The following is a 14,058-nucleotide window of genomic DNA, read 5'->3' on the forward strand; positions in this document are numbered from 1 at the left end:
GTGTCCAGAACATGAAATGGAGAGGGTAAACATGTACTGTGAAATCTGCAGAAGGCCTGTTTGTCATCTTTGTAAACTGGGTGGATGTCATGCAAACCATAGAGTAACAACCATGAGAACTGCCTACAAAACCCTTAAGGTAAAAGTAAATATTGTTGGACCTGGCCTTAAGAAGGGGAAAAGTACTGAGCTTCTGGTGTAAGGGCAAACTCCCTGTGGCAGGAAGCCAGGATGTGTGTTTAGAGGACACTGAACCAGTCATGAGGCATGCTGTTGTGCAACATCTGTTAATATCTATATTAGTGTGACATAGCGCACTTCTGAGAAACTGTATTTTCTATGAGGCTTGAAACATAACCTCTTAAAAGTCCTTCCACCTTGTTTTAGCCAACTAAAGTATAGCAGTACTGACCAATGCAAAAGGTTTAAGCAGTTTATACTTTACAATCTAGCTTTTTTCAGGTAAGTGTCCTTGTGGCTTGGATTAGCTGATACTTCAGAAGCACTCCTGAAAAATTTGCATTGGAAGTATCTGTTGGGACCTTGTATGTTTCTGAAGTTGCATAGCTGTTAATTCGCAGTACAACAGGGAAGACTTGCAAACATTGCTTTGTTGTTAAAGAATGATTGCTTCTACCTCCTCTTCTTCCTTTTCTTCCTCTCTTGCTCACAAGAAAAAAAAAAGGGGGGGGCGGGGGGGTGGGGGAAGACCAGACCAGCCTGCCTTGTGCTCTTTGGCCTCCTTGCCTGTTTGCAAGGCTTTTCCTGTACAGCTGTTAACTCTTGCAAGTCAGGAAATGCAGAGACACTCCTAAGTTCATGCTTTGAACCACTCATTCTTCTAGCAAATCTTACTACAAATGAGTTAATAACTAACGTGGCTTTTCTGTAAGTTTTAATAACGTCCTGAAGCCTCATGTTCCTAGCCTAAGAGAAGGTGGCACTTGTGGCTGGGGAAGACTGAGCCAGCTGAGGCTGTTACCTCTTGTCCTTAGAGGCTGTGCCCCCAGTCCTGCCCACATCAGTGGCCTGATGTCCCTGTGCAGTCATTGCGGGTCACTGAGCAATTCTCCGCAGGGGTGCTGCTCATAACTGGTGGCAGGCTGTTGTCCTTGTAACTAGATAAAGCGAGTGCTAGCTGGATGACCTGCCTGTGCTGGTTGTCGGTTTGGGTGGGATACCCTTCTTCTGCTAGCTCGCTGTTTTGTTTTAACAGGAGAAGCTTTCAAAAGATATTGAGTACCTCATCAGTAAGGAGAGCCAGGTGAAAGCTCACATCACACAGCTGGATCTGCTGCTGAAAGAAACAGAGGTAAGAGTGTCTTCCGTGTTGTCTGGGGATAGCCCTTGCAGGGACACAGCAGAGACTCAAACTGTTTTCACTGAAGTGTTTCAAATCCTTTGGCTTTTTTCAGTTAGCCAGTAAAACAATTTCTGAACAGTTTGTGTTAGTCCTGAATCACAAATGGTAAGACCTAATCCTGACAGTGTTGGAAATATGGGCAACATACAGAGGGAAGTTAAGTTTTGGGTGCTGCTGTAAATTTAATTGAAAGAAAGCTTGTTTGATACCTTAATCAAAGAGAGGTGGGTTAGACTTACAGCTCTTGTGTATTAACGGTGCTTCACAATTTACACTGGCTGTTTGCCGCCTTGAGGATGTTGCAATAAAGTCAGAATGAAGAGTCAAATCTCCCTGCAGAAGAGTCAGAGCTGGGAGCTCACGTACAAGCTGAAAAACACAATGGCAGAAATTGCAGGAGCTCCTGGCCCTGCCTGCATCTTGATAAAGATTGTCTCTGTGCTTTGTAGTTCCTTTTATCCAGGGCACTAGTTAGAGGTGACCCTACAGTTCTGAGGGCATATGTGAGAAGCTGGGCTGGACCCCCATCTCAGTGTGGTTGGGGAAGGTGGAGGAGCACCTAGCTCTTGGGCATGAAGACTTCAGAAACTGACCTGTTTTTACAGTGCTTTTCCATGAGCTGTTTAGACACATGCTATGCGTAACTCAAGACATAATCAGAGGAATACTTTCCTGCTCTTCGTTCTCTGTGTTGATCCAGTAAACGCTCACTAGCTTGGGTGCAGTGCTGATCACATTTTCAGTGCTGATGGGCATAACAAAGCTCATTAGTCTTGTCTGTCAAATGGATGACTAGATTGCTGTGATACCTTGAACAACTTGAGGTATGTTTCTGTACACAGCCACAGTGCTGTGGAATCTGTCTAAAATGTCTTTTGTTCCCTCCTAGTGCAACAGTGAACGAGCTAAAGAAGAAGCATCTCAGAGCTTTGAGAAATTATCTCATGTCCTAGAAGAGAAGAAGTCCGCAGCTCTTAGGGCAATTGAAACTTCTAAGAATTTAAGGCTGGAAAAATTGCAAACGCAAGCAGAGGAATATCAAGGGCTCCTGGAAAATAATGGCCTTGTAGGATATGCTCAAGAGGTGCTTAAAGAAACTGATCCATCTTGTTTTGTTCAAACAGCAAAACAGCTTCATGACAGGTATCTTCATTATCTTCTGTTTGAAGTACAGATACTGTTCCAGGATGTCTGGTCAGTCATATTCTTTTGACACCTGCTAGCAAAGTACTGAATGCAGTACCTTGTATTGCAAAGGCTCAGAGATGGTCCCAGTACCGTTCAGTAGAAATTGCTACATTACAGTGTGCGTTAAGAAACAGCAGTCAGGAGGGGCTCTGTCCTGTGACAACACGTGGCCTTGTTCAGTAGGACTGCACTGGAAGGGTAGCCCATTCAGCTCACTGACACATTCCTTTGCTCAGAGATTGTATCGGGTATTTGCAAGTTAATCTAACAGGTCTCTTCTGGCTTTAAAGTCTTTGATCTTAATAGCTGTTCTCCATTAGCGCTTCACATCTGTTTTGTTCTTTGAACATAATGCCCCAAATTGTTAAAATGCTCTACCAGCTGAACGATTACCTCTTCATTATCTTTACACTGATACCTTTACACTGATGTACAAAAGACCTTAAATTTTGCATTTGAATTCTGTCTAGAGAGACAGAAATTTCTGGGAGACATCAGTAAGTACATGAAAACAGCACTTTTTATAAAGCAAAACCTAGCATTTTTAGTTTAAGGAATGCACACATGTGAATTCCCTTTTCTCTGTTCTGCCATCCCTTTGCTTCTGTGCTTTCAGAATCCAAAAAGCTACTGAATCTCTGAAGAGCTTCAGGCCAGCAGCTGAAACTACTTTTGAAGACTTTGTGGTGGACATAGCTAAGCAAGAAGAGATCCTTGGTGACTTGTCCTTCCATTCCAATGGTAAATTGCGAGAGCATCAGGTCTTTCTCAAGTTACGACTTGAAGGGCTTCTCTGGAAAGAGGCAAAACTTATGCAGGGCTGCAGCTGCAGAACTCAGTCTTGTGACTTGCATTGTCCCTTCTGTCTCTGTGATCCGCAAGGCATTACCTGGCAGCAATGCTAGCTTCAGCTTTGAAAAAGAAGCTAAGATGCCGTTGCATTCAGTACCAGTTTACATTGGCTTCCAAAACATTGTAGTTAAGGAATACTAGGTCTTCCTAGAAGCTTTTTGTTAACATGACAGAAAAGAATAGGCTTTTAGATGCTTTTTTAGCTGCCAGCAAAAATAAATAATACAACTTTCGAAGTAAAAACAGAAAGTAAGGGATTTATGTAAGTGCATGAATGGAACCATCCTCATCTGTACTCTTTAACGGATTGAGTCAGATTTCTGCCCCCACCCCCACCCCCCGCAAGTGCTATAGCCACTCAACAAAGGGCTTGTATGGTTAATTCTAAAACAACATATATCTAAATTTGAGGGTTTTTTTCTCCTGAATCTCTGGCATTCCAGGTCTAGAAATACCAGAAATCAATGAAGAGCAGAGCAGAATGTACAACAAAGCTCTGATCAGCTGGGAATGCCCTGGGAAGACAGACTCAGCTGATATCTATGTTCTTGAGTATCGTAAGCTTAATAGAGAAGAGGAGAGTGCGACGTGGCAGGAGATCAAAGTTTGCAGCAAGAGCAAAGTAATATCTGATCTTGATGATGACAGCTCCTATGCCTTTAGAGTTCGAGGATATAAAGGGTCCATCTGTAGCCCTTGGAGCCGAGAAGTTATTTTGCGTACGCCTCCAGCTCCAGGTATTGGGTTTTCTTCTGTCCACAAGGTGTTGAATCTGTGTCTGTCGGTGTCAAGAGCTGTAGGTGGTAGCCTTTAAAAGTGTAGGTGGTAGCCTTTAAAAGTGAGAAATTCTGATGCCAGCATGACTTAAAATGTAGTTTATAAGCACAGAAGGCCAAATACTTAACTAAGAGGAAATTTTTGGATACTGTTTTTCAGTTTTCAGTTTTCTTTTTGATGACAAATGTGGGTACAACAGCGAACATCTCCTGCTGAACCCAGGAAGAACCTCTGTGGAAAGCAGGGCTGGATTTCCTCTACTGCTGGGATCTGAGCGCATGCAGGTCGGATGCTACACAACCCTGGATTACATCATTGGCGACACCGGGATTGCCAAAGGGAAGCACGTCTGGGCTTTTCGTGTGGAAGCCTATTCATACCTGGTGAAAGTGGGAGTTGTTTCTAGCAACCAGATACAGAAATTGTTCCATAATACCCATGATGTGACCAGCCCAAGGTAAATTGCAGACTCTTGCTCAATACATGTTTTATATAAGGAGATGGCTTTTTAAAAAATAAGTTAAGAGTGAGTCTGGTCGCAATTAGTACACAAGGTGAACCTAACTAGTGGAAAGTAGCTTGAAGGATATGCTGTAAGCAGGTTGTCCTGTTCATCCCCTGCTATTAGCAGAAAGGTGTTGTAATTATCCAGAGTCCTATTTTCATTCTTTTTGGGAAAGAAAGGAGGTTCCTATAGATGTCAAGATGTGCCAGTTAAAGCAAGAAGGTAAAAAAAAAGCATCACTTGCAAGATTGAAGCAATGTTTAATTGTCAATAGTAAGACTCTGCCTTAATTTCCTTAGCATACTAGGTTTGGCAGCCATTCAGAGGTACAATGTTCACTGTGTGTATCTGTGTATCTTTGCTGTAGCTTGCGTCACGGTGGATTCCAAGTCACTGGCTTATCCCAGGCTATACGCTTGCATATGGTACTGGAGTGCTACTGTTCCCAAGCCAAAGTACAGTGGACAAACCAATAAAAAGATTTCAGCTCTGAAGTATGGTTGTAGTAAGCCTGGATGTGTCTAGGAACTGCAGGCTGGGAAGCTATCTCCTGAGGACTCTTAACTTTTTCAGGAATGTAAAAAATGTATCAGCTTCCTCCTGTGTAACATACTGAAAGTGTAAGAACGCCTGTGTCTTGAGCTGCTTAAAGCCAGACGGAGGCTTTTTGCAAAGTGAGAAATTAGATCCTGATTTCCTGATTTCTTTTTCCTTATCCACACAAATACCTGGAAAACTTTGGCTGACACAAATCCAATCTCCCCCCAGACATCCCAAAAATGCAAACCTAGCTAGGGATTGTCGGCACAGAAGAATGTGTGCTTCTCCAGTGTGTCTTCATCTGGTGACAGAAGTAGGGGGCAAAAGCACGTAGACTGAACAAATCTGGCCACAAACTTTCCCCAGTAACCAGCTGGGAAACAGGGGTTCATGGAAACCTCCAGGCAGAGCACTTTAAAAAAAACCAAACCACCAAACCAAAAACTTAAACCACTACTTTTTGTGTTGTGAATTTTAAAGACAATGTAATACAGCAGTGGTGAGGAAAACTCATAGGACAACAGTCATGTTAAATGTATTTACTCGTGTCATTTAACATTATGTAAATGAAGTTAAACATACCTTGTCTGTAATCATTAGTCATAGTCGCTAAATTACTTTTCAAGTTAACTAATTTGCTATACCTGTAGGTTCATTAATGATTACCTAGCATGAGTACATTTAGATACATCCGCTCCTTAGTAAAGCCTTGTCCTCGTTAGCGTTTAGCTGTTATTTATTGTCTGAAGTGGCCCAAGTGAGTGTTCTCCACCTACTAAATGCGTCTTCCCTCCTGGCTTAGGTATATTTTTACCCCACAAGGTTTTGCAGGTGACCATGTGGTGTTTCTTGTCTTACAAAAATGTTTTCTCCAGTTCACATCACTGATCCCCCTTCAGAATTTGACAAAAGCAAATGGTTGTTTTTCTGTTCTAGGTACGAGCAAGACAGTGGTCATGACAGTGGGAGTGAAGATGCCTTCTTTGACTCACCACAGCCTTTCACACTGGTCACTTTAGGCATGAAGAAGTTCTTTATCCCCACAACACCTGCTGCCCCCAAGGATCCAGCGAGCAGAATCCTTCCCCTGCCATCGTGCTTGGGCATCTGCCTCGACTGTGACAAAGGCAAGGTGGGGTTCTACGACGCAGGCCGTATGAAATGCCTTTATGAGTGCGAGGTGGACTGCTCTGGCATAATGTACCCAGCATTTGCCTTAATGGGTGGTGCAGCAGTTCATCTTGAGGAACCTGTCACAGCAAAGTACGGGGAGTACCACGACGACATCTAGTGCAGTGATCTCTTCCCATTGCTGTTCTGAGGTGGAAGACGAGAGAGAGCAGAAGAATTCTACCTTAGTTTTCACTCCTGATTAATTACATTCTGTCCACATGTTGCTTACAAGCCTCTGGGTCATGCTTTTTTTAAACAAACAGTTCAGACACGTCCCACACTAGTGGGAAATGTTCTTCCAGGAACTCTCCTGCCTTTCTTGTGATCTGTGCAATGCTTTTCTCCACAGACTTTCTTCCCAGGGGGAAGCAGGGAAGAAGTTTGACTAGCAACCAAAATTACTCTTCGGGGGTAGAAATCTACCTTTTGTGTAACGTAAATCCTTACATAGTCAGTTTTGCATTTAATGAAATCAAAGCTGACAGCGTGTGATTGCCATTCTCCTTTCAAGAAATCTGCCTGAATGCCTCTGAGGGGTCAAATGCTTTCCAATTAACCCCTGAGCACCAGGGGTTGGGCCCTTCAGCACGAAATAACATTTGCAAAAATACAGTATAAAGCAGGGAGAAATCAGAACTGCAGCTGAACGTTTAGGTTTTATTTGGAAAGAGGAGGGTGAACTAGAATCTGATTGCATGTCATATACCTTTAATGTGACTGTAAGCTAAAACTCTAATTCTGACACCCGATTTCTGCCTTAAAGGATGTCTCACCTCAAATTTCTGTTCCTCTCCTTTTAAAAACTGTATCACATAGTAGTTTTGCGTAGAATCATAGAACCACAGAATGGTTTGGTTTGGAAGGGACCTGTAAAGATCATCTAGTCCAATCCCCCTGCCATGGGCAGGGACATCTTTCGCTAGATCAGGTTGCTCAAAGCCCTGTCCAACATAACCTTGAACACTTCCAGGGTTGGGACAGCCACAGCTTCTCTGGGCAACCTGTTCCAGGGTCTCACCACCCTCACCATTAGAAATTTCTTCCTTCTATCTAATCTAAATCTCCCTCTTTCTGTTTAAGCCCTCTTTATATATTGAAAGGCTGCAATGAAGTCTTCCCTGGAGCCTTCTCCAGGCTGAGCAACCCCAACTCTCTCAGCCTTTCTTCACAGGGAAGGTGTTCCAGCACTCTGACCATTTTTGTGGCCCATTTTACATCCCCCAGTCTGTACTGATACTGGGGATTGCCTGGACCCGAGTGCAGGACCTTGCACTTGGTCTTGGCGAATCTCACAGAATCACTAAGGTTGGAAAAGACCTGTAAGATCATCAAGTCCAACCATCAACCAACACCACCGTGCCCACTCATGAGGTTCACATGGGCCTGCTCCTCAGGCCTGTCAAGGTCCCTCTGAATGGCATCCCTTCCCTCTAGCGAATGAACTGCTCAGCTTGGTGTCATCTGCAAACTTGCTGAGGGTGCACTCAATCCCACTGTCTGTGTTGTTAATGAAGATACTAAATAATACTGGTGCCAGCACAGACCCTTGAGGGACCCCACTCGTTACTGGTTTCCACTTGGACATTGAGCTATTGACTATAACTCTTTGGACGTGGCCATCCAGCCAATTCCTTATCCATTGAACAGTCCATACATCAAGCCCATCTCTCTCAAATTTAGAGATAAGAATGTTGTGGAGGATCGTATCAAAGGCCTTACACAAGTCCAGGTATATGACATCTGTAGCTCTTCCCTTGTCCACTCGTGCAGTCACTCCATCACAGAAGGTCACTAGATGAGTCAGGCATGATTTGCCCTTGGTGGACCCATGTTGGCTGTTTCTAATCACCTGCCTGTCTTCCATATGTCTTGACGTATCTTCCAGGAGCATCTGTTAGGTGATCTTACTGGGCATGGAGGTGGACTGCATCTGTTTATAGAAATCTACGTAAAAAAACATTTGGGTACTTGCACTGTTAACTTGTGTTGTGGAAAAATAAGGCTATAAAGTGAAGGATGTTTCTTATACATACTTGGTGCTTTCTAATTTGGGGATATGCTTTCTAATTTGGGGATAGTGTTGCATCTTGAGGAATGTGTGTGAAGTATGCTTACTAAGTACGTGTATACAGCTGTAGAGCTATGAAATGGGCCCTGAAAATCACAATACACTTAAATGAATGTAGGTCATAATGCAAAACCTTTGTGTGCTTTGCTGTCTGAACTGTTGTACTGATCTGACCTGGAGTACACCCCTCCAGTGTCCTCTCTCTTAAGCCCCTGTCCAGTGGCCACTGTCAGAAGAAATTGGCAGAAATGGTAATTGGCAGAAGTTCCATCTGCGACAGAGTGCGCCTGACAACCCTTTTGGGGCTAGAAAGGCCCGGCAAGAGCAACTTCTTGTCTGGGTCTCACCCGCAAATGTTTCTGCCTTAGTAAGGCTGCGTGGAAGTACATTCCACAGCTTCATTATGCACTTGTGTCAGAAACACTTTGATGACCCAGGCAGCAGCTGTGAAGCAGTGGATATCTTCTGGAACTTCCTGTTGCAGGAGAAATGGCAAATTGTCCCTCGCTAGTTACCATTTAGGTAATTTCTTTTTGTAATAGATGGTTGTCATAGCCTTTCTTTCCTATTATGCCCTCCCCTTCATGTTTCCTCTTGCTGGATGGAAGCCATTCTGTACTGGCGAGCATCCTGCTGCCCCTCTCTCTCCTCTTGCCTTCTGAGACTGACTGAAGGAGCCCTCCATACAGACACTCTGTTGTTGTGAAGGATGACAAAATGCTGGGTTTTCCTTCTTTCCATAGTCCTGAAACCGTATTTGCCTTTTTGGTCAATACCGAGTATTAAGCTGACATTTACCAAGTTTCTTCTGCAGTGTTTTCCACACAATCCTGATGGTGAGTTGTAAACAAGCTGTGCACATACAGGGTTTCCCCACCTGGTGTGTTATTTTGCATTTGTTAATACTGAGTTTCATCTGCTCGTTTACCTGGTCACTTAGTCCTGAGGGCCTCCTGCAGCTCTTCAGTCACTTCTAGACTTGAATGTTCCTGAGTAGCTTCATAGGTAACACAAACGTCATCATTCTTTTGTTGGCTTGCTTTTCCAGATCTTGGAGCAACTTCAGTTGTAGTCAGATGCAGCAAATCTCTTTCTGCTGTTAAAATTTATCGTTTCTTCCACTTTTTTTCCCCTCAGTCATTTATTAAACCATGACTAGCAAGTCAAGCACTGAGAACTTCTACATGTTAGTACACTCTGTTGAGTAGATGAGTCATGTTCTTGTGTGTGTGAGCCCAGTAGTCAAATAGACCCAGGAGGCAGGATTCTCTCTGCAGTAGCTGTGACTTCTCCCATTGTATAATCACCATTTGTCTGTTCATCTACCAAACTTAGTATTGGCTTAAAGCTATAGATGATAGGGTTGAACTTTCTCATTTGTTGTTCCCAGACCAAATCTCTTTCCACAGACAAATATATAATTTTTGATTCCTCAGCTTCAGAAACCGGTCTAAATTAAGGGTTTATGTCATGGTTAGCACGCCACAGTTCCACATTTGGATTCTTTATAAGCATCTGGACCAATACCACCAGGCTTTGGCCTTTCATTCTTTCATGGAAATACTCATAAACTGAACACTATCTTAGCTATGACGACAGTCTCTCAGACTCATTTATTTTAAAAAGATTAAATTTTACTCGTTTGACAATATAGAAGTAAAAAATTAAAGATTTAGGGGTTTTTTTTCTGCTATAGCTTTATCTTACATTACTTTAAGATGTGCTCTGCTATGCAATTACTTATTCTCCTGGACAGAGACTGACGCCACTTTAAACATTTACCTACCTTTTGATATGTCTGTTTGTATCTATCTCATTCTGAGTTTAAAAATTGATTTGGCTTTTGGTGTCACCTGAATACTTAGGATGCATTCATTACAGTACTCTATGGTGCTTAGTCCAGCTTATTAAATAAAAACACACACTGTCAGAGGCACTGACAACACACTGTCAGATTTTTTCCGCTACGATGGAAGTGTCACCTTTCAGAAATACAGTTCAACAGTACTTGCCTATCCAGATACTTATTTTTCCAGAACAAGTTTCTTCCTACGAAACAGCACTTTACAATGTAGACTAAGCTAAGAATGGTGTGGTATTGTGTGGATCTTTGTGCAATATAGCTGTTTGGTGACTACTGTGTGATTTGCAAAGCTTCATGCAGGTGTGAATCATGTAGACACTTTTTAGATGTCTAAAGCTTGAACAAAAAGGCCTTGTTTGAAAACATTCTGACATTAAAAAGGCAAATTAGGAAAATATGTCAGGAGACAAATTGGCTACTCCATCTAGTGACTTGGCTAAATTACAACGGCCTTTGCAATCTTCCCTATTGGCTTTAGAAACTAACCAGTGGCTGTTGTCAAACATATTACCAAAATGGGAAAAGGTCAATGTGGAAGACCATGAATTTCGTTGTAGATGCACTCGGTGTGGCCCAAGATAACCTGTCTTTGGTTCTCAGTTGTATCCAGGCTCAACTGTGGGCGCAATCAGTGGCCGCTTCAATCATAAGAGAGGGTGAAGAAGGCAATCTCCCCACCGAGATTCGGAAAATAATTTGAGATAGTGCCACTGATTTAGAGAAAAAACTCCAGTCCTGGTGGAATTTGGTAAACTTTACCCACGATCCCATCACAAGTACAGCCACAACTTTTGTATTAACTAGACATAATGCTTCAATATATTCCATCTACCCTGTTATTGCATTAGGATTGAATCACAATGGAACCATACTCTATCCATTTGAGCATAGAGTATGGGCCCAAGAAGTGGGACAGAAATGGCAAACTGTGGATTTGGATTCTTGTATTGTACGAGAACAACAAGGGTTCATCTGTGAAGGTAATGCAATCAGAGGTCAGGATATCTGTTTAGATACTGAACAAAATCATTTTGAGTCATTTTGAAACTCGCCCTGACGAAAACCCTGAAACACTGCTTATATAGATGTATGGGTAAGGGCTGTGTATGTTTGAGAACAGCTTGTGATTTTATATCCGTAGATGATGTAGTTATACATACTAGGAATCACTCCAATTTTTGTGTTTGCAATTTCACTGAAATCACGGGATGTGATTTTTCTTACTTGGCTCCAGTCACATCTCACCAGCTCTTGCAATCGAATTATACATGAACTCAGGAACTGTTGCCTGCACCCATTGGAATGAATCTCACTTTAGTGAAACAATTGCTACAACAACCAGGATTTAATCAAAATTTTGAAAAAGGTCAAGGGAAACAGACACAGAACTTTAATAACTGTTCATCACAATGTGGAAGAAATACACTGTGTTTTAGAGAGGGTGGAAAAGGTGCAGAACATAAATGGTGGGACACTCTTTTCGGATGGTCACCTACTGCTACAGGCATCCTAAATAAGTTATGCCACCCCATCGTTATTCTCCTGATACTGATTTTGATCAGTCTTGTTTTCTCAGTAATACTACATATCATAAATTGGAGGATGATGAATCGATTAACTCGTTTCGCATCTATACTTGATGCACATAATCTGCTGAACTGATTAAAATGAACGTATTGAAATAATTTTCAAAACTTTCACAGGGGGGAACTTTTGTAAATACTCTGATTTTTAAAAAAAATAATCAAGAATTAATCATATAGAAAGGTTAAATTTGATTAATCAATAAAATAATAAAATACAAATGCATATGTTAGGATTGTTCCGTTAGAAACAATAACCATAGGAACCTCACCAGGGAGTCGCTGTTCCATACTAAGGAACTCATTATGAAAGGGAAGAAAGATTTTTTGCCACAATACTTCCTTGCAGATAAGGATAACCTGAATGAAAATATTTTTATTTGCTCAACATGACCTTTTGTTTTGAATCAGAACAACAATAAGCTCTGTTGCTCAGAAATGGGGCTTCTGGGGCTAGAAGCCAAATTCTCGTACAGATTCCCCTGGGCTGACCCCAGCACTGCTGAGTACAACACGTCACCTCTGGGAGGTGGATGCACTTACACATACAGCAACAGCTCTGCAGAAGCTGGGTTTAACAGCCCTTACTCCCGCCTTCTCTCTACCCCACGCACCTCCCTCCACCACACTGACACAGCCATTGCAACGCCACACAGGGAACCCGAACGGGGAACCGACCTGGTGGAAACAAGAACCTGAAAGAAGCTGCACGTTCTTCCTCAGCATGTCACGTACTTGAGACTGCTTCTGAACATAGGCTTAATTACAGCAAAAACATTTCAACTGACAGAAATTGGGTCCTACCACACCAGCTCAGGTAGATTCCCGAGACTGTCATCGTGGTGGCTGCCGCAATACAAGATGAACACTCATACATGTCGTTAGCCATTGGATTTTCAGGTGCTTCTCCCAGGATCAATAGCATAAAACTCAAAAATTGTTCCAGAGCAAAGGTGCACATATTTTTGCAGAAGATTACTTTGATCTAAACCATTTACTGAGCTCACTGCAAATGCAATGCTCAGCGCTCCCACTTATTTGAGTCTGTATCCAAACAAATGCTTTTAAAGTACACAGAAAGACAGGGAAAAATATGGGAGAAGCATTTGTTTGAGGTCTACCCTACGTGAAGTCTAATGTGCAAGGAAGGTAAGACTGTTTTTGTTTTTTTTTTTAAAGACCGGCATACCTCTGCTGCTCCTGAGGCAAAGGAGATTGTCAGAAAACAGCTGCCAAAACACAGTGCAATGACCGGAATAGGAACAGGAGGAACTCAAAATGACAGGAAGCAAAATGTGCAAGACAATCTCAAACGGTGGAAGGTGCCCAAGTAAGTTCCTCAGAAACTTGTTGTCTAGGTGCAGAAAAACTAAAAAAGACCTATCCTGAAAAGAGAAGAGCCCTGTACCTAGAGCACAATATTCTGTTATTCTGTCTTTAGATACGAATCAAAGGGGTACATTTGTAGAAGTTCAAAGAGGAGTACTATCTTGTTCTTGTCTGTTTGCCATTTGCATGAAGGGATACTGGGGTTTGGACACGGAATTTTCCCTGCAAACAAGACCTTTACTGAATTTCTCCGTCCTTCTGGCAGATCCAGGTAGCTGTTTCAGGAGCACAGATGCAGAGGGAGGGGGAAGAGGAAAAGGAGAGGAATGCTTTTTAAGGGTAACCACATCGTAGCTGTCAAGTTTTTAAAAGGTAATGTGCATGGTGACTGCATAAGCTGCCATATGACCCATCCAGCTGTGCCAAATGCGAGGTAATAAGTAAAAATAGTCTCACTCACTCCCCAGATTTGCTCCCAACCTCGACTGTATACATTTTATGACTCATGATGCCCCAAATATGTCTCAATTTCTGATGATTTTTTGGGGCAGGATCTTACAGACACGTTGCTGCGCAAAAGAGTTGCTGCTCGTAAGGTATTTTATAAACCCAGTAGAACAGCATGGGAAAGACCCCAACAGTAGTAGGTGATATATTATGCTTCTGAAAAAGTAGTCTTTTCCTCTTGATGATGTTTGAAAAATCCATATAACACTTCCCTCAGTGAACATAGCCGAAACCAATACTGTCAGAGCAGGAGCGGAGCGCAGTGCCAGATGGCTGTGGGGTCATTAAATTACTGAAGAGCTGCACAGA

General features: G+C 42.5%; 1 protein-coding gene across 1 annotated transcript; it reads left to right on the forward strand.

Moving 5' to 3' along the window:
- The first annotated feature begins 31 nt into the window (after positions 1-31).
- On the forward strand, positions 32-6,516 carry LOC132320839 (E3 ubiquitin-protein ligase TRIM36-like). Its single transcript, XM_059834465.1, has 7 exons — positions 32-139; positions 1,217-1,312; positions 2,253-2,506; positions 3,168-3,292; positions 3,847-4,140; positions 4,340-4,637; positions 6,162-6,516. The coding sequence occupies exons 1-7, from the start codon at positions 32-34 to the stop codon at positions 6,514-6,516; spliced, it is 1,530 nt and encodes a 509-aa protein (XP_059690448.1).
- The last annotated feature ends 7,542 nt before the right edge of the window (positions 6,517-14,058 follow it).

This window comes from Gavia stellata, unplaced genomic scaffold (genome assembly GCF_030936135.1).
Source record: "Gavia stellata isolate bGavSte3 unplaced genomic scaffold, bGavSte3.hap2 HAP2_SCAFFOLD_34, whole genome shotgun sequence".
NCBI classification, from domain to species: domain Eukaryota; kingdom Metazoa; phylum Chordata; class Aves; order Gaviiformes; family Gaviidae; genus Gavia; species Gavia stellata.

Bases quoted from the DNA above. Each gene is read 5' to 3' on its own strand.
- LOC132320839 (XM_059834465.1), top strand. From the start codon at position 32: ATGTACTGTGAAATCTGCAGAAGGCCTGTTTGTCATCTTTGTAAACTG. The intron at 3,293-3,846 runs GTAAATTGCGAG...CTGGCATTCCAG, and splicing joins CTTGTCCTTCCATTCCAATG to GTCTAGAAATACCAGAAATC. The intron at 4,141-4,339 runs GTATTGGGTTTT...ACTGTTTTTCAG, and splicing joins GCGTACGCCTCCAGCTCCAG to TTTTCAGTTTTCTTTTTGAT.